The following is a 19,712-nucleotide window of genomic DNA, read 5'->3' as shown; positions in this document are numbered from 1 at the left end:
CCCCCAATGGAAGACACAGCCTTAATCTCCCACACAGATAGTGATTTCAAATGAAGTCGCCCATTCAGGCAACTCCATTTGAAACTCACACTCCCTGTGATAAGATTACAGGTATGTCTTTTATAAAGGGTGTGTGGATTTCATCAGGAATAGCCCAGCTGAGAATGAAGCAAATATGTAACCTTTATGTTACTTTAAAAGATTTCCATAAAAAAGACAACACTAACAATAAATTTATTAGGTCCCTGATTATATAGAGAGTCACAAAACATTGTATATTTTTTCCCCTTTAGTATCAAAAACAGGGAAAGTCAAGGTTTGGAAATCATGCAAAATTTCAGTGAATTATTATTGCATTTATTACTGAAAAAGTAATGAAAATGCAACTTTTTAGAGTGTGTCCACAATATGCTTGAACACAACCTGTAACAGGGTCATTTAGCATCAGGAAATGCATAGGGGTGTTTAGAAGTAAACACTTGAAAAGCAACGCACCAGTGACAGTGACTGGCTCCACCATGAGTGTGTATGATTATACTAAAATATAGAACTGTACAACATAACACTAAATCCATTTATATTGGAGGAAACAAATCAAGGAATGTATTAAATATTTTCTGCTACCTTACGACAACCAATTAATGATGGACACTTGCCTTTCTATTCGCCCTTTGCACGGATATGCCATCTTACTACCAAAACGAGGTTCTCCCTGCAAACGCATGCGCATTTTTATTTCTCGCACTTTTCTAGCAACATGCCAGAAGGATTTTGTAAAGCATACGTGGTAATTAAAGCACGTGTTTGACAGGCGTACACACTTTGCGGGTAGAACCTCGTTTTGAGATGGCCGTGCAAAGAGTCAATAGGGCCCAGGGCTTGAGGAGCAGCTATAGGGATTTGCCCTGGCAATAAATGGGCTATTATGTTTGAAATCCATACACACCTTATGAAGACACGACCTTATCCTCTTACACAGGGTGCAGATTTCAAATTGGGTCACCCATTCAGGTAACCCCATTTGAAAATTGCATTCCATGTGTGCAAGATTAAGGTAATGTATTCCATAGGGGATGTATAATGGATATAAGCTTGAGTAGTCGAAGCTCGGGCTTGCAACTAGATGTGAAATACACACTCAAAATTGCTCCACAGGCCCTGTTCTCAAGTTCATGATCTTGATCAAAATTTGGCAGCATTTCAATTTGACCCATGCTCCTAATCTCATTTCCGATCTTGGTTCGAGTTGGTTAGACTATAAGTCCCCAATAGTCAGCAGTAGCAACTACTCCTGACTACGACTATTGAAAACCAATAGTCGGCTTATGCAAATGTGATTCTATGCACCAAAACCGACCAACTTGACTTGCTGTAGTAAAGCCAACCAAATACGAACACGATATAATTATAAACCATGCAAATATTTTTCAACGCTGATTTCAGGGACATTTTAACAAAACAGCCATACATTTAAAAATCAAATCAAAACAAGCATGGCCGCTGGCATTTCACATCTTTTCCAGAATAACAATGGCAGTTTTTGTTGTTAAAATTCCCCTCAATTCAGTATTATTGTAAAATATATTAATGACTGAAACAAATGTTAGGGTTCAGTTGCTTCAAAATTGAAGTGCAGATGTGATGTAAATAGACAACCATGATTAAACTCAGTGCTTCGCAAGTACATTTTTGTCCTTTCTGTAACTGTCCAGTTTACGCGAATCCAGATGGATTTCTCGATCAATTTTTGACCTCCAATATTTGCTGCCGACTAGTCTACTTGGATAAAAGTGAAAGTCGCTCTAATCTTGGTGGATTGATCCAATCGACCTTGGTGGATTGATCCAATTGATCTTGGTGGATTGATCCAATCGATCTTGGTGGACTGGATTGATACCAATCGATCTTGGTCGATTGATCCAATCGATCTTGGTGGATTGATCCAATTGATCTTGATCTTTGGGAGCAGCTGCTGTCTTGATATGTCTTCTGCCCCTATAAATTTCTTCACCGAATCTTAATCTTGGCTGCCATTAATAAACTTCACAAGCACTGGTTGCATGTTTGCATGATTTCAGGTTCAGGCTCAGGAATAACCGTACCCTTCATGGCAGTGTGCTCCTTATGCTTGAATTATTGCTACCTATACTATCTCACTCCCTGTTGCTCCTGTATAAAGTGTGCATCTACAGAGGGTGCTTTTCATCATCGTAGTAATGTGGATGATCTAGTAGAATGAATACGTGGGCTGGTGGTGCGATGACTGTACAATGAAAATAAGAAAAGAAATATGACTATTAGTGACTTTAACGCTTTGAAACATATTAATTTAGTGAAACAAATGAGCAGTGTTAGGCAAATTTGAGTTTTAACACAGAACTGCCTGGTTTCAAGGCCCACATCTAATTCTGTGTATTTACAAGCATCAAGTTTAGTACACGTCAGTAACATCACATCACTGGAGACATAACTGAAATATTTCAATCAAATTTTTATTTGATACAATACAACACAATTAAAATTGTTATCTTCAGTTAAAGGTATTAAAATGCAAAATGTGACAGCATTACATTAGTAATCCCTTTTTTCCCATTAATGTTGAAAAAAAAGCCCATCTGAATATTCTCTTTCTTTTTTTTTAAATATAAAATACAACCCCATAATTAAAAAGTTCATGAGTTGGAGAAATCAAGCTATATAGCTGACATTGACAATGAGAGTCTATCAATTTTGACATACATTGTACATTCTTCAGAAAAGCTGCAGTAACAAGAGACACTTTTGCAGAGATATAAGGAAAGGGTTATTCCAACTGAAATCCAAAACCCCTATGGAAGACATAACCTTAATCTCCCACACAGGGGTGTATATATCAAATGGAGTCACTTATTCAGGTAACCCCATTAAATATTCACACTCCCTGTTTGAAAGATCATGGTCATGTCTGGGATTTAACTGGAATAGCCCTATTTGAATATTGTATCTTCATTCCATCAGCTTTCCTATATCAACAATTAAAGCTGTCAAAAAGTTTATCTTGTTGTGCCCTTAGGAGAACAAGTCTAATCACATTTTGCATTTTAATTCCCAAACAAACACATGGGTTAGTACAATTGAATGGTATCACAAAATATTAGCTGTGTATTCAAAGTTGGTAATTAATCAAACATTTGCAAAATAATGGACCTATTTGAAAGGAAGCAATTCGTCGGTCGCAACACATAGTGGCGTAGAGTGATTTTCCAAATTTTCCGTTTCACATAGTGGCGTATAACTTTAGAGCTAACTATTATCCTATAACAGTTATTCCTTGTTAACTATTAAAGACACAGTTTAATAGTTTGAACCTTAAACTTCAATTTCAAATAGAATCGGGCCACTGAGAGATAACAGTGGAGAAGTATAGACCCCGTTACTAGGAGCATATCCTTCAAAAACGGTTTGTTCGGAAACGTATTTTGTCCTTCACGTACGCCACTATGTATTGCGACCGACGAATTGGTTGATGAAGAATTAATTTATCTCCAAAGAGGGATGTAGTGTGGCTTTCTTAGAAGTCACGGTTTACTGACCTACGTCAGTGATGTGTATGCAGTGATCGCTTTTTCAACAGCAACCTTAGTACAAATTCAGCTGAATATGAATGTATAACAGATTTCAACTGATTAGCATAACAAGAATTTGTAATAATGCATTTGAATGGTTAAATAATTCATGTTGAGTCACAAAGGACTGTTCCATTAAAAATCATGTACCCCTATGGAAGACATGACCCTAATCACCCACATCGGGAGTGTAGATTTCAAATGGAGTCACTTATTCAGGTAACCCCATTTGAATTTCACTCTCTGGGTCAAAGGTCATGTCTTATTTTGAGGGTGTATGGATTTTAACTGAAATATCCCAATTTCCCTTGGTTTTGAAATTTGATCCATGAATGAAAAGATTATTTTAGAAATACAAAAATTTACCAAGAATAAATTGAGATTTAGTGGGAAAAAGTATGAAAATTGATTCATGAATGTGACGAATAGCATCAATTTGTATCAAAAAAATTACTCTTGTCACTATTGAAAAGAACTGAAAGACAAAATTTCACCAAGATTTAGGGGAAAAGTATGAAAATTGATTCATGAATGTGACAAATAGCATCAATTTTGTATCAAAAAATTTACTCTTGTCACTATTGAAAAGAACTGGCATTTTCTTTCCAAAAAGTTTATAAATAGAATATGTATTTTTCTTTTAAATAGATGTAGAAATATCATGCAATGTAATGTGATTAGATTATATCTCAAATGGTATAGCTGAAATTGCCATGCTTCTCCCCATGCAAGAAAATGAACACACATGAAAAAGACACTGCCGGTTTTATTTAATTGATAATTATCAAGTTCAGAACTTTGAACTGAGATATATTACTGAAATATTTCGAGATGTGTATATTATGGCATTTAGTTTTTACATCCTCCTCTATGTATATAGCATTAGCTCAACATCCAACTCCACTTGCTGGTAGACAAGAATGGGACTTATTTACATTTTGAGAGCAAGTGGGGTCAGGGTCTTAACTAGCCACCCGTCTGGCTGTCATTTCAGATGGCCAGTTTGCAACTGGGACGGGCAAAATTAATGCCTTTGACAGATGCTATATTATAAATTGTATGTTTTGAGAAGCTATTTGACCTTTTTAGTAGACCCAATTTGTAGAACAAGGCCATATCAGTACATATTTGAACTCCATGAACCCCCAATGGGCTATAGATGTCTGGTACAAAAAAACCAATGTATATGTTTTTAAAGGTCAAATTAGGACAGGCAATTTTATTCAAATGACGGGCAACCCTCAATTTCTAGCTAAGACCCTGAGTGGGGTTCTGGTTGGCTAATTTATTGTCTCACAATCATAAGAGCAGAACGGTAAATCTGATTAGCCGATTATGTGTGAAAGTGTTGGTTGGCGCAGAGCAGCGCTCTATTATGTCGTTCATTAACAGGGAAAAATTAACTACCTATTGGCAGGTTTGTGGGTTGGGGGTTGGTTGTGGTGTGTGGGGGTGTGTGCGTGCAGTATAATTTCTAAAATGTTTAAATATTTACATAATTTTTTAGGAATGTTTAAACTCAACAATTCTGAACATTTCAGCTACTACTTCTGTGCCCCCCCCCCCCCACAGAATTAAAGACAGAGAATCGGGACTCGACCGCCATCTTGATACATGCATGGAGCAAAAATTGGGGGTATTTGGATCCCTCGGAATGCACTCGAGCATTCGTTGTCATGCAAGCGCGACATGGATGAAGGGCGCATTTGAGAGACGCACTTGATGCGACCTGCACACGAATACCAAGACGCTTCAAATGAGATGCAGAATTGTTCTCGTTCGTCTCCACACACTGTCGGCAAGGACTCAAATACCCCCAATTTTCTCCCCATAGCTGACGGCCCGATTGTATGTGGTGGTATAGGGAGTCCCGGTTCTGTGGTTCCCCCGCACATTTATGACCTTAAATTCCTGCCTGTTTGACTTTAAAGACATCCCCATTTATTTTAAGTAAAGCCTACATTAGTACATACCTGCCAACATTGTAAAAATAAAAATCTGTACAGGGTGCGCGCGATCCGGGGCGCGCGAAGCACACGCTCTCCCGTAACGGCACATGCTTGCCAACCTTTGGAACTAAGGTTGGTGTATAATTAGAGTGAAGCAAGAAGCGAAACAAAACTTTGGAAGTTATATACTTGTTATTCAAGGTTGGGAAAAAAAATTTTAATTACATTTTTTTTTCTAATTTTTTTTTTTTTAATTCAAAGTTTTTGCCAACTTTAGAGAACCACTGGACCTATTCTGAAGTGCTAAGATCATTCACAGGTAATTTGAAAAAAAGTTGAAAAAAAAATTACAAAAAATTACAGTTTGTTATCCTTAATATGTAAACCATTAACTAGTGTTTACCTCTTCATGTATCACATATTATAGATGCATTGGTTTTGCATGCATTTATAATTATGTGCTACATGAAGAGGTAAATATTGGTTAATGGTTTTTTTTTTTTTTTTTCATTTTCAAAATCGGATTCGTTCCGATTTTTGAGGTCAATGGTCACAAAAATCGGAACGAATCCGATTAAATCGGAACAGTTGGCAGGCATGTTAGTATCAATATTCACATCAAGTCTAACAAAACAAGTTATTATATGCATATCATTGATGATTCTTCAATTTGGGCAAATTATGGTGTGAAGCGGGACAAATCTGAAAGTGAATGAAATGTAAGAAAGTGTGAAGATCATTTTCGAGTGCAAGAAATCGCTGATAAAACTATTTAAGTCGAGTCGATGAATTGCTGCACAATTTTGAAATACATTTTCATAAGAATCCAAGTCCATCAATAATTTTAGCTTCAAAAACACAAATTGGAAGGTCAGGTAAAACAATATCCAAATAAGTCTTCAAACCTATTGGGCTCAAATGATTCTGTTTGTGCTTTTAGTGGTGTATCAGGCCATTACAGTTGAAATCCCTACACCCCCTATGGAAGACATGACCTTACTCTTCCACACAGGTAGTGTGAATTTCAAGAGGTTACCTGAATGGGGGACTCCCATTTGAAATCTACACCTATGTGGGAGAATAAGGTCATGTTTTCCATAGGGGGTGTATGGATTTCAACCAGAATAGCCCATTTACATTCGCCAGCGAAGTGGTCACAAAACTAGTAACTGGATCACACACCGTTCGGAATGATAGTCCCTGCTGTAGACTTGCGTGGCGATCGATTTGATCATGGTTCAGGACCTAAAAGCGTGATCCAGTTGACATAGTGATAATCGGATTACTCATAGTAACACTTCGATGGCGAATAACAATTGTGGTGTAGTGCATGAATGATCACACAGAGTATTGTCATTGTGCAACGGGTGAAAAGAGATAAACAATGAAATGTGTAGGCAGAACTGAACCAAATGCACGCTGAAGGAAGACACACCCACACGCATGAATGCATGTACGCGCATGATCACACGCATCACACAACTCACCGCCCTTGGTCCGATTCAAACCTGTAATCGCTACTACCCTTAGTGTGTTCATGCTCTCCATAAAGCTGTTGTATAACCTGTATGTTTTTGCCATGCCATGTACATATGTTTGTATATGTAAAAGCCAAGCCAGTGAATAGCGTGTGTTGAAGGGCAGGCAGGAGTTAACAGTAAGATGCAATAGGGAAGAATTATTCAGTTGCCAGTTAAAGCCAAAGAGGTAGAAGCAAAGAGTACAGACTCCACCATTTTTGTGTGTCGCTCATAGAGGGAAAATAGTGTACCGCCAGATAATTTTGCTATTTTGTTAATGGATTGTGTCAAAGCTAAGCAATGAGTGTCCAAACCTTTGTAACACTCAAACTTTTAAAAGCAAATTATCATTCAATTTTGGGATTTTGCTGAAAACCACAGGAGGTATATTAAAGCATTTTCCACCCTGATGTGGCAGTGACGTGAGTACAAATTTCACTGGGCACAGCTGCAAATCGCTAGTGTTCGCTCAAAGCGCTGGCGTACACACGTAAGATGCCGCATAGATGCGCCGCGAAACATCTGCTTCAACGCTTTGACGTCAATTATATTTGTCTTCCAAGAGCGACAGATCAACATGGCGGATATCCCATAGCATCACACACACAGGGCAATGTTGAGTCGGTACTCTTTGGGTATAACCTCTTTAGTTTCATTTCAAAGATAAAACACTTATTAATTCAAAATTAGGAGTTTAGTCTAAAATAGCAAACCACCTTTTTTTAAAGTTGTTTGCGATCAATTTCTGGTAATTTCGCACTAACATTCCTCTTTAGATCTCAAACTATGGTATTATTACTCTCTGTGAGCTGGTGATGTTTTGTGTAACCACCTTTAAAATGTGTGCAAGTGCACACCAGCACTTTGAACATGCGTTTGCAATTTGAAGCTGCGTACAATAAAATGTGTAGACATCACCGACTCACCGAGGTTAAAAATACTGTAACAGCAAATGCATACAAAAATATGTACTAAATAACTTAAATAAATTAAAATGAACAACTAAACTGTAATAAAAAAATATGTGCAACTCTGTCAAACATCACAATAACTACATAAATAATGCAAAATCAAACATTCTTCCAAAAAGGGTTAACATATCAAACTTTACATTTGATGCAATTTAACAAAATGAGACATTTTCTAGCAATAATCAATTTTCATCCCAATATATATGTCAAGCATTTACTTGCTGGTCCTTACACATGCCACACTTTGGACAGGCAGTTGCCAAGCAAACATTATTTGAATACTTTGTAACCATATTTACTTGCTCATTTTTAAAAGCTACACTTTGCCGAAAACCCCATCAAAATCGGGCCAAAGGCGCCCGAATTACATTGATGATGCTGAAAATACAAATACACACAAGAATTAATGATTTCCAGGTTTCATGAAAAATTAATTGCTTATTTTCATTATATCTTTCAAAACAAGTTAGTATTCACTGCATTGGACTAACTCACACAACCCTAGACTGGCCCCCAGTCTCGGTTCGGTTCCATCTCTGGATAATGTAACAATAAATAATTACGTAATGCCCTATGAAAAAAAATGCCAACTCCCCCCTTATTTTCTTCAATGCCAAAACCCATTCCTCTTCATCCACAAATCGACGCCACTAATTACACCCACCACAGTCAACCATGCAGCAATATAGAAATATACTCGTATTATAAGTGAACGCGAAAGTCCATTGGCGCTGATTCCGAGACTGGTCCAATCTGTTAGAGATCTCACTTCCAAATATTCGTTCAACGAAGCACGGTGATTCCGATGTCAATTACGAAAACCCCACACCAGTTTCAATTCACATATGGTAGCACAAAGCTATGCCGCGGGATGTGACGCAAGATCGGATGGGACACTTGTCAACAACTGAGAGGTATTGAGCTCAAGTGGCACGCGTGTGATAGACCCATGGTACGCACAATAATAAAAGGCAACCACTCGACTCGGACTTAGGCCTATTGTCCATATTGCGTACATTATCGCGTGCGGTTTGCAAATGTTTGCACATTATTTAGCTAGGGAAGCCTTTTCAAATATCCCGCGCTGCCAAGCTGCGTTGATTGGTCGGATACAATATCGTTGTTTAGTCGCTTACACAAACGTTAATGTAGTGAAAACATGGACGTGGTATATAGAAAGATTGCGTGACTCCAAATCCGTAAAAGTGAACTTCCAGCAGTTTGTGGGAGCTGGAAGTCAAATTGCCTACAGACTGGGAGGGTCCGTGTATTGGGTTGATTTTTAATGCTATGTAATCTACATTACCAGTCGTTCTCCACGGACCCGAGGGAGGGTCTAACACAACCCCTGTGGAAGATGTTAGAAATATCTTCAACAGAGGGAATATGAATTTCAAATGGAATGAACATAATAGGCAGCTACATTTGAATTTCATACACCCTCTTAGAAAGACTCAACATAAAAATCTTTCAGAGGGAGGATGAGTACGTTGCAAACAGAGTTATTAATGTGTTAATTCCATTTGAAATTCATACTCCCCCTGCATGGAAGATATTTTCAAATCTTCCACAGAAGGAGTGTGGATTTTAAATGGATTAGCCCAATTATTAAAATAAAGGTTGCATTCAAACATCTCATTCTGCTGGGTCACACCAAATGTCATTTTGTGATAATGACAGAGTTGCACAAAAACACAAGTTAAATAAATAAATTATTAGTTAAATAATTAATTAAACTACTGGTTGGTTAGTTTCAATCAATTCTAATCTTCTCTTCAAAACAAGAAATTTTAATCTTGACTCAAAACACACATGGCACATAAAAGATGAGCAAATCAAAATTTACAATGAATGCCATGTACTTCAAAGTCAACAGTATCCTATTAATAAACTTGAAATGAACTTCCTCAAACCTTATTCTTGTAAGTCTAACCTACTATCATAGACGAAAAGTGTCCTCCCAGCTCCACTTGTGTACAGGTACTTGTACCTACAATGTACAGAGGCATTTGCTTAAACATGCAAGTTCTGTGCAATGTTTATGCTTCAAAAAGGATATGCCCAGTACTATCTCTATACTTATCAAGAAAGCTATTTTTTCAGATTGGAAAATCCTAGCGGTCCTGCTACATAATTCATGTTAATACTGACTTCATTACCAGAGGCACTTTCAGGCATTGGTTGTGTGTGCAGTACCGTAAAACCCCGTCTACAAGCATATATAATGTTTTTTTATAAAAGCTTAATTAATTCGAAGCAAGCGTTAATATACCAATACAATAGATCGTTCTTAAAATAATACTTGTTTGTATATGCTTGGATCCGTAATTTATTTGCTCAAACTCCATAATGGCGACTGGATTAATGTAGCTTTCATCAGAAGCACACTATATGCTTGTAGGCGGGGTTTTACGGTATTTCAGTTAGTTATTTCCTGATAACTCTACACTATCAAAACAGCTATTTTCACAATTTGAGAAGAGCCCTCCATGTCCTACAACTACCTATGTTAATACTCCGCTACCACAGGCACTTAAAGGCATGGTCATATGATATTTCACAGTTTACATAGAAAATGCATTATTATTTCCTGCATCAACTCTACACTATAAGCTATTTTTACGACTCCAAAAGTGCCCTCAGTGTCCCACTGTATACAGTACAACTACCTAAGTTAATATTATACTACCACTTACAGGTGTTGGTCGTGTGTGATATTTCACTGCAGAGGCAGAAAACCCAATGTTATGTCCCGTGCTATATTCTTTATTAATCCTAGTTGCATTGCTACTACTAGGGTATCAGAATTCGGCAGGCAGGCAAGCAGGCGGGTGGGTAGGTATAGAATTCAGCACGCATGTGATAGTTGGTGAATATATAATATCATCCAGATGCATAGCAATATATGGTTATATATTGGTGAGATAAAATAGGGAAGAAAAATGAAAACGGGCAAAAAAAATGGTTATTCATTCATAAATATGTATTAAGCATTTATATATCAATTGATTGTGCATTGGTGCAAAAAAAATAGTGCATTATGATGAATACATAATATGGTTAAGATATAATTTTTGAAGTGTAGAACATGAAATATTAAGGCACAAATTACTTCTGCGTATAATATATGTTTAAATATATTAAATTGGATTTTTTTTTTCAAGGCATGACTTATGTATGCTGATGCTAATATAATATGACATGACAATTTTTGAGGCTTATGTATGCCAATGTTAGCAGCGTGGGATCGTTGCTGTGCCATTCCAAACATACCTGAATGCAAGAGTTGATGCATATCCTTGTTAGTCTTCAGTCAACATATCTTCAACATTGCTAGATGTTGAAGCAGAGAAATCTGCGTTATTCTCAGGGAGTCTTTATACATAATTGAATATTATACAAAATTTCTGCTAGTTTTCCCTAGGTTTAGTGCTGTTATTCTCACAGTTAGACTTATTCACATACTTTGTGGATATGTAATTATACAGAATTTCTGCTAGTTTTTGCTAATGATGAAGTTAAATGCTGTTATTCTCACAGTTAGACTTATTCACAGACTTTGTGGATACATAATTGTATATTATACAGAATTTCTGCTAGAGTTTTTGCTAAAGATATTAGGTTTAGTGCTATTATTCTCATGATTAGACTTATTCACAGAATTTGTAATTGTATATTATACAGAATTTCAGCTGGTTTTTGTTAATGATTAGTGCTGTTATTCTTACATTTAGACTTCTTCACAGACTTTGTGGATACATCATTTTTATACAAAATTTCAGCTAGTTTTTGCTAAAGATTAGGATTAGTGCTATTATTCTCACAGTTAGACTTATTCACAGACTTTACAGATTATTTACTGCTGCTGACACATTATTTGGGTGTAAAGGATAATGCTACAACCTTCCATTTCTATTCTATTACCACCAAATAGTGCGATTTAAAGAGAAAATATCACTTTTTTGCTGAAGTATTTTTAGCTGATTACTTCAAGGTGCAGCGTGCACACGTAAGTGACAGCGCAAATACTGTATGCGTAACTAAGCATAATGCAACGTGTAGAATGTGTTACGGCGCTTTGACCCATTTGCAAAATAAAGGGCTTTCATGTGATGTGTTTTAACAAATCATAGTGCACGATTTGGAATAATGGATTGTGAGGGTAATATAATTAAGAAATAAAGGGTGCAGCATTATCCTTTACACCCAAATAATGTGTCCGAGGCAGTAAAAACGTAAATAATGGGTAAGGCGCAGCCGAACCCATTATTTAACCATTTTACTGCGAGGACACATTATTTGCGTGTAAAGGATAATGCTGCACCCTTTATTTCTATTCTATTACCAGAAAATAGTGCGATTTAAAGAGAAAATATCATTTTTGGCATAAGTATTTAAAGTTGTTTACTTCAAGGTGCAGGCATGAGACTGCACTTTCCTAAAAAAAACTGAAAATGCGCGCGTGAAATTGGGCAAAAAGTACCAAAAACAGGCTGAAATTAAATAAAGTTGCGGAAATTTTGACTATAAAAAAAAACTGAATTCAGTTTTTAAACTGAAAATTCTCATGCCTGAAGGTGAAGCGCGTACGCGTAAGTGACAGCGCGTATCGCAGAAATATTGCACGAGCAACCAAGCGTAATGCTGTGCGTAGAATGTGTTACGGCGCTTGACCCATTATTGCAGAATAATGGGCTCTCACGTGACGTGTTTGAACAAATCACAGTGCGCGATTTTGAATAATGGGCCGTGGGGGTAATAGAATTGATATTATATGTTTGCTAGTTTATGCTTTAAGGTTAGGTTTGTGTTATTATTGTTGAAGATAATTGTATCCACATGCTTATCGAGCTATTCCAGTTGAAATCCATACACCTCATATGAAAGACACAACCGCAATCTCCCTCACAGGGGGTGAAGATTTCAAATGGGGATACCTGAATGGGTAACTCCATTTGAAATCTACACCCCTATGCAAGAGATTATTCACATGGTTTCCAAATAGGGTGAATGGATTTCAGTTCTGAAATAAACTCTCAAATTTTGTGATAACGGCTAATTAAATAGAAACAAACACTCCTATGCAGGAAAAGGAACATCAACTACCTTTTCCCCCCTCACCCAAACCCCATAAAGCACGCTTGTTAGGGTAAAAATGATTAATGACGGTGCTTGATGATCCAGTGTGTAGCACAATATGTGAGGTCCAGCAACTTTTCTGAAATTGGCATTTTAGATTCAACTTCGTTTTAAGCTGTTCCAAGAGGAATGGGTTATTCCAGTTGAAATCCATACACCCCCTAAGGAAGACATGACTTTAATCTCCCACACAGGAAGTGTGAATTTCAAATGGGGTTACCTGAATGGGCGACTCCATTTGAAATCTACCCCCACCGTGTCAGAGTTTTAGGTGGTGTCTTCCATAGGGGGCTTATGGATTTCAACTGGAATAACATAATGCTCATTCACATATCTATGTTAATGATGGATCAAGTCTACACTATAATTCTTGGCATATGCTTCCTTCTTGATCCTTTTCTTTATTTCAGTGATAAAAAGCAAAATGTTTGCCACACTCCTTCCAATAAAATGTTACCACAATTTTCATGCACTTAAGATTTCATGTTTTACAGAAAAACAGTTCTCTGGAGTTTGTTCTTTCACATTGTCCCATTTCTGATAGATAATAATATTGATTTTGTTAAATTTTATCATCTACCTATTATGGTCCATTTGGCTTAATCCAGACAGTAACGTCCGCCTGTGATATACAAACGATCAAAGGCGGTGTATCTGAAGGGTGCAGTCGCTACGCGGTGCATCACATGCTACAGATGCATTACCTTTAATCATGCATGTTTCACAAGTGGATGCTTCTGTCTTGAGGAAGCTACATGGACCGCAGTCAATGAATTTTCAGAGTAAAAAAGTTTAATTGCAATCAACGGAATTCCGCGCAAGACATTTGTTAGTGGGCAATTTGAGCAGAACAAACCCAGTGATTTGAACGAGTTATGATTTCACAAGCATTTCACTACAAAACCCAGCAATCTTGACTGAATGTGAATTCAACATGCATAACAGATGTACAATAAGTTGTAGTAAAAAACAAATTAGTAAAGCATGTGAGGACGTTCCCTTCACATTGTTAGTGAAGTCATTGTTCAAGATGGCACTCAAATTCGGTGGACTTTTTCACCGTGTTACATTTCGGGTTAGGCACCAGAAACAAATTTGTTTGATCTTTGGATTGACCGTCGATGCTGCTTCGATGCTTGTAATTAATGAACTATCAACTAATTAATCAGATTTAATGTTAAATCTGTATTAATTTTAGTCAATATCATTAAATGCAAAGATTCATATATATATAATCATTGATTTCCTAAATAATAAGGATCGACCCAAGCATCGATGGTCGGATTGGTCGATTGAAAGATAGAACCAATTTGTTTCTATTGCCTTACTCCATTTAGAACTCAAATTTCCCCTGTGTAAGATGTAGAAATATCTTACACAGGGGGAGTATGAATTTCAAATGGAATGAACACATAGACAGCTCCATTCAAACTTCATACCCCCTATCAGAAAGATTCAACCGGAGAGAGGGTGAGTTTCAAGAGTTGGTTAATGTGCTAATTCCAAAATCTTCCAGTGTAGTGTAGACTTGAAATGGATTAGCCCATACAATCAGGGGCTAAAGGAAGTTAACATTCTCAGCTTTATAATTCCTTGGAAGAAATCACTTTTTTGCACAGCATTTATCAATTAAAAACATTTCATTACATCAAATTCAAAATCACAATTCATCTTTAGTAATATAATAATAATAATAATAATAATAACAATGATGTGTAGTAGTGAACACATATAATGAAAGGAATAACGTTAGCAGGGTTTTACTGCACACCATCTGCAACTCTGTAGGTTAGCTTTAAACTTAAGGCTGTAGGAACAGGATTATTGCACAACACACACAGCATAGCGATTTGATTAATAAATAGAAAGCAAACTTTAATAAAAAACCATTTCACATTCATCATACAAGTATATTGGGAATGTGGTACTCCTTGATCCCTAAACGATTCATTTTCATTTATCAAAAACATTCACTTCATCATCACCATAATTTGAATGATTCATTTTTTGACTGTTTCAATAATCATAATTTGACCGTCTCATTTTTTTCAAGGCCTGTAGGCATGTAAGTTGGTTTGGTAACTTTAAGGACAATTGTGATATTATCAAGCAATAATTATGACTGAGTTTTTGTCAGGTACAAATTTGTTCACCAAATGTTCTTGTCCAATCTACTGGCTACGTTTTTGCCATCAAAATTTTGAGACACATTTGTTGCCATGTTCTGAAAATGCAAATTTTTTTACTCATATCAGAATCATTTTGCTTGACAACATCACAAATTGTTACCATTAATATCATGTTAAAATAAGAACAGCATGTTAGCATTGCACAGAATAAAACCATAAGCTTTATATGTTGTGACAATTATAACCTTTAGTTACCCCATGGACACTACCAGTTGAATTATTGGGTTCTGATAACTATTTGATTGGTTAGAGCTCTAGTTAGAGTAATGACCCAATCAGATAGGCTATATGTGACCATCCACCACGAAGTGGTAGTAAAGTTGGCTCTAGATCATTTTCTGTTTATTGCAGATTTTGAAAGAATGCACTTTCAGCTTCAAAATGACACCTCAACCAGCTTCATCGGACATCTGGAAGTGAAGTTATGGTTCATCAAAGGTCAAATTCCTAATATATTTTACATAGAAATCCATATACTGTTTTTGATTGTATCTCAAAATGGAAAATGCCAACTTTACGACCAATTTGTGGTGGATGGGCACATATGGTAAGAATAGTCAATAGGGCTGAAGGGGATTAAACTTATAATTGCTAAGAGATCTAAAAGCTCTACTTTGATTGTTTACTTGATACGATTGTATAATGCAATTAACCAATCAGGGACGCTGTAAGAAAGGTAACAGTGCCCATGGGTTTAAGGAGGTAATGTGATGTGGTTGCGAATGCCATGTGCAGAGCACCGTTACATTGTTGTTTTCAGCCCATGTGAGCAGCCCACGTGAGCATGTGAGGTCAAAGTTCACAATACCGCAACATCAGCATGCACAGTGCATTTACGTCAACAAGTTGACTAAATGTCATGACTGTCTGTGTTTTGTGTTATTTATGGATAACATAAGACACAACCTTAATCTCCCATAACGGAGATGTAGATTTCAAATGGACATTCACTCTCCTTATGTGGAAGTTGTAGGTCATGTCTTCCATAGGGGGTGTATAGATTTAAAATGGAACAGCCAAATTTACTTATAGCAGATTCAACCCATCGTGGGACGTTTTTCAAACAAATTCAGGCTACCATGTGATCATGCACACTATATATATGCATGACTGGCAGATGATGGACCGGCAGCCTAGATTTGTTAGAAAAACGTCCCACGATGGGTTGAATCTGCTATGATATATTACAATATAATCTTCCACCTGTTTGGTCACAAATTGTCAGCATAAGTTTGCATATAGCCACAAGAAAACTATAACAAAATTTTGACAGGGAATCTCATTCAGTTCTCAATCTCAAGTAAGTTGCAGCCAGAGTAGTCATACATGTATCATTATGCCTTCAGTTTTTAAGCACCACTGAACTACATATAGCAATCCGAAAAACAAAAGCATATTTTCAAATTTCCCCAGAAATGTCACCAATTTGTACCCTTTTGGTAAAAATTACAGCTTATTTAGCCAATGCCAACATCGGGGTCATCAGCAGAAATATTTTCCATATAAATTGGACCAAGACCTTAGCTATATTTATACAAAAAGTGCAAACGTTCGTAATTTTCGGTAAAAATAATTTTGACAAAATTCAATTTCAAATGACATCGCATTTGTATCATTTTGCCTCCAGCAGACTCATCAAAATCCAATGGCTGTGATTGGTCTAGTTATAAAATATGTGATGTCTATGGTTGCATTGGCCAATGTATGACAATATTGAAAGCAAAATAAAATATTGAGCAATTAAGTGGGTAGCCAACGGTAAGGGAAGGAAAGTAGAAAATTTTCAAGCAAATCGGTTTGAAAAAGATGAAAATTAATTGTAAATGTGTCGTTTTACCCCAAAATGTTGTATGAAAGGCAGTTTTCCTAGAAGAATCCTTGTAATGACCATTCAGAACAACGGTGTCTGGCTATGGTGTCTATGGCCTAATACTTTTAGTGCATAAGGCTGCGATCACATAGAAGTATACGGTATACATAGGAGTATGTGAACTCGGCCTGATCGAATGAGCGTATTTCGTATAGCGAATATCGTATACCGTATATAACTTCTATGTGATCGCAGCCTAACAGTTGCAACTGAGATTCCCTGTCTTGCACAACAACATATTTTAAGTGCATAAACAGTGCACAATAATATCAGCTGTGCTGCAGCTACTGAACAGTGTTAACAGTACTTGAAACAAGAATGCAGGAGTGTTCACATCAAAGACAAAAGCGACTGCAAAAGACAAGTATAAAGTCACATTGAAAGTCAATATCAAGAGACCAATACATAAATTACAATGGGATAGCTTCTGGTGGGATTTTTGATGGTGTAAAAGACATCTAAAAGACATACACCCCCTATGGAAGACATGACTTTAATCTTCCACACAGGGAGTGTGAATTTCAAATGGGATTATCAAAATTGATTTGAAATCTACACTCCTTGCATGGGCGATTAAGATCACGTTTTCCATTCAAAAAAACATTTAGGAGTGTATGGATTTCAAGTGGAATGGCCAACTGTGACTTCACACTTATGCATATGGATATCAGGTCCAATATCTTGAGAGACTAACAATATATCTCCAGTGCCTGAACACATCAAAGTCTAAAAAGCTTCTGTTCAGGCACATTGATATATTGCAAATCTTGACAAATCAAGCAGGGTCTTAACAACACAGCAAGCAAATTAAAGCACTACAGCACCCAAATTAATAAAGTCACAGTTATTGTCACTTCTGTGATAATATTGAATGCCACTTACGTATATGATACTGTATGAGGTCGGCTGTAAAATGAATATACAGAATAATTAAAATATTGTACATCATAATACCATCTTTATGTAAATTCTGTCCTGTTTGGATTCCTAATATAGTCTGCTCAATAAAAATATACCAATTTAAGACCTTGACCCCCCAGCTATAATGAGGGTAGATTTTGAGAATTGCCAACAACAATGTGCAAAGATGTTACCTTGAATTTGAGATATTAACGACAGCAAATGACGCATAGATCACCTAGTTATGAATTGAAAACCAAATGGGAGGTACCAGATTCAAAAATTGCACTTTTGTTAACGTTTACCGTATGATAGCAGGTCCCATTGTCCGTATTCACCATGCATGGGACTTGATTACGGTTAATTGACATGTAGGCCAGTCATGATGTGTACAAATAAAACAGTACTTAAATTTTTTAATCTGTACATTCAATCGGGTTTTTTTCCAAGTGCATCATTTGCTGTCATTGATAACTCAAATTCAAGACAACGTCCTTGCGCACACTGTGGTGTGCTTGATTTTCAAAATTTAAACTTACTTTGGCTGCGGGGTCATGTTCATAAACTTGTACCTTATTGTGCTATTTCAGTTGAAATCCATACACCCCCTACTGAAGACATGACCTTAATCTTACACACAGGACAGGAGGGTGAAAATTTTCAAATGGGGCTACCTAAATGGGTGACTCCATTTGAAATTGACACCCACTGTGTGAAAGATAAGGTCATGTTTTCCATAATGTATGGATTTCAACTGGAATAGCCCATTTATTGGGCAGACCGTATGGCAAGATTTAATTATGAAGCCCCCATATGCCAGAAGTTCGGAACTATAATGGGCTGTGACGTCAAACTGCCTGCATAAATTCTTCAGTCTTCATCATGAGCATGTCGAAATAGAATTGCCCTGTCATGACCACATGATACATTTGTGACAATAACATGCCAATCATGTCACCATATGATAGACCACTGGACTATTCTTCAAAATATACCAACTCTATCATATATGCAACATGGGCACAAATTTACTGATTTACTGAAGAATTATGAAGGCAGTTTAGAAGCATACTAATATATCATGAGTACAACAATCACACTAGATTATGTTGTGTGAAATTGAGCCTGTTTCACACTGTACATTGGATAATTTGTTATCTACATTATCAGTTGAAAAAATCTTTGTTATTTGTAAACAACAAGAAATCTGAAAATTTGTTAGCCACTTTTTTAGTTATACACACATGGACATGCTTAACTTGGATGTGCATGCCATTTTAATCTCACATTCTATGTGTTATAGTGGACGTGAATTATTTGTAAGTTTTGAAATATATATAAACACTTTGGCTTTGAAATTCAATAATTTCTGACATTTTGTTGTTAACACATAATGATGCATTTCATAAGACAAATACCGTATATTCTCTAATAAACGTTGAACCATTTCTTTCAACAAACCTGTTCCAAAAATGCTGTCAAAATACTGTGCAGTACCCATTTCTTCTTGATTCAGAAGCACTGTGTCTTGTCAACTTAGGAAAAATACTCTCACAATTTCACAGCATT

The 19,712-nt window shown here is 36.6% G+C and overlaps 1 protein-coding gene across 8 annotated transcripts in view; it reads right to left on the bottom strand.

The window, feature by feature from the left end:
• Positions 1 to 732: 732 nt before the first annotated feature.
• LOC140141132 (dual specificity protein phosphatase CDC14AB-like) overlaps positions 733 to 19,712 on the bottom strand; it is a 130,524-nt gene continuing 111,544 nt past the window's right edge. For 3 of the 8 annotated variants that reach the window (XM_072162921.1, XM_072162922.1, XM_072162923.1), the window contains 4 exons: positions 18,126 to 18,149; positions 10,742 to 10,838; positions 7,042 to 7,118; positions 733 to 2,263 (listed from right to left, as the gene is read on the bottom strand). In XM_072162921.1, coding sequence (XP_072019022.1) covers positions 2,206 to 2,263; positions 7,042 to 7,118; positions 10,742 to 10,838; positions 18,126 to 18,149 — 256 coding nt within the window. In that variant the 3' untranslated portion in view covers positions 733 to 2,205. Of the gene's footprint in view, positions 2,264 to 7,041; positions 7,119 to 8,344; positions 8,424 to 10,741; positions 10,839 to 11,318; positions 11,379 to 18,125; positions 18,150 to 19,712 lie in introns of all 8 variants that reach the window. The other 5 variants (XM_072162928.1, XM_072162924.1, XM_072162926.1 and 2 more) reach the window with 5 other exon arrangements.

Source organism: Amphiura filiformis, chromosome 19 (assembly GCF_039555335.1).
Source record: "Amphiura filiformis chromosome 19, Afil_fr2py, whole genome shotgun sequence".
NCBI classification, from domain to species: domain Eukaryota; kingdom Metazoa; phylum Echinodermata; class Ophiuroidea; order Amphilepidida; family Amphiuridae; genus Amphiura; species Amphiura filiformis.
Note: the sequence above shows the minus strand (reverse complement) of the source record. Positions and strands in the feature narration are given on the sequence as shown.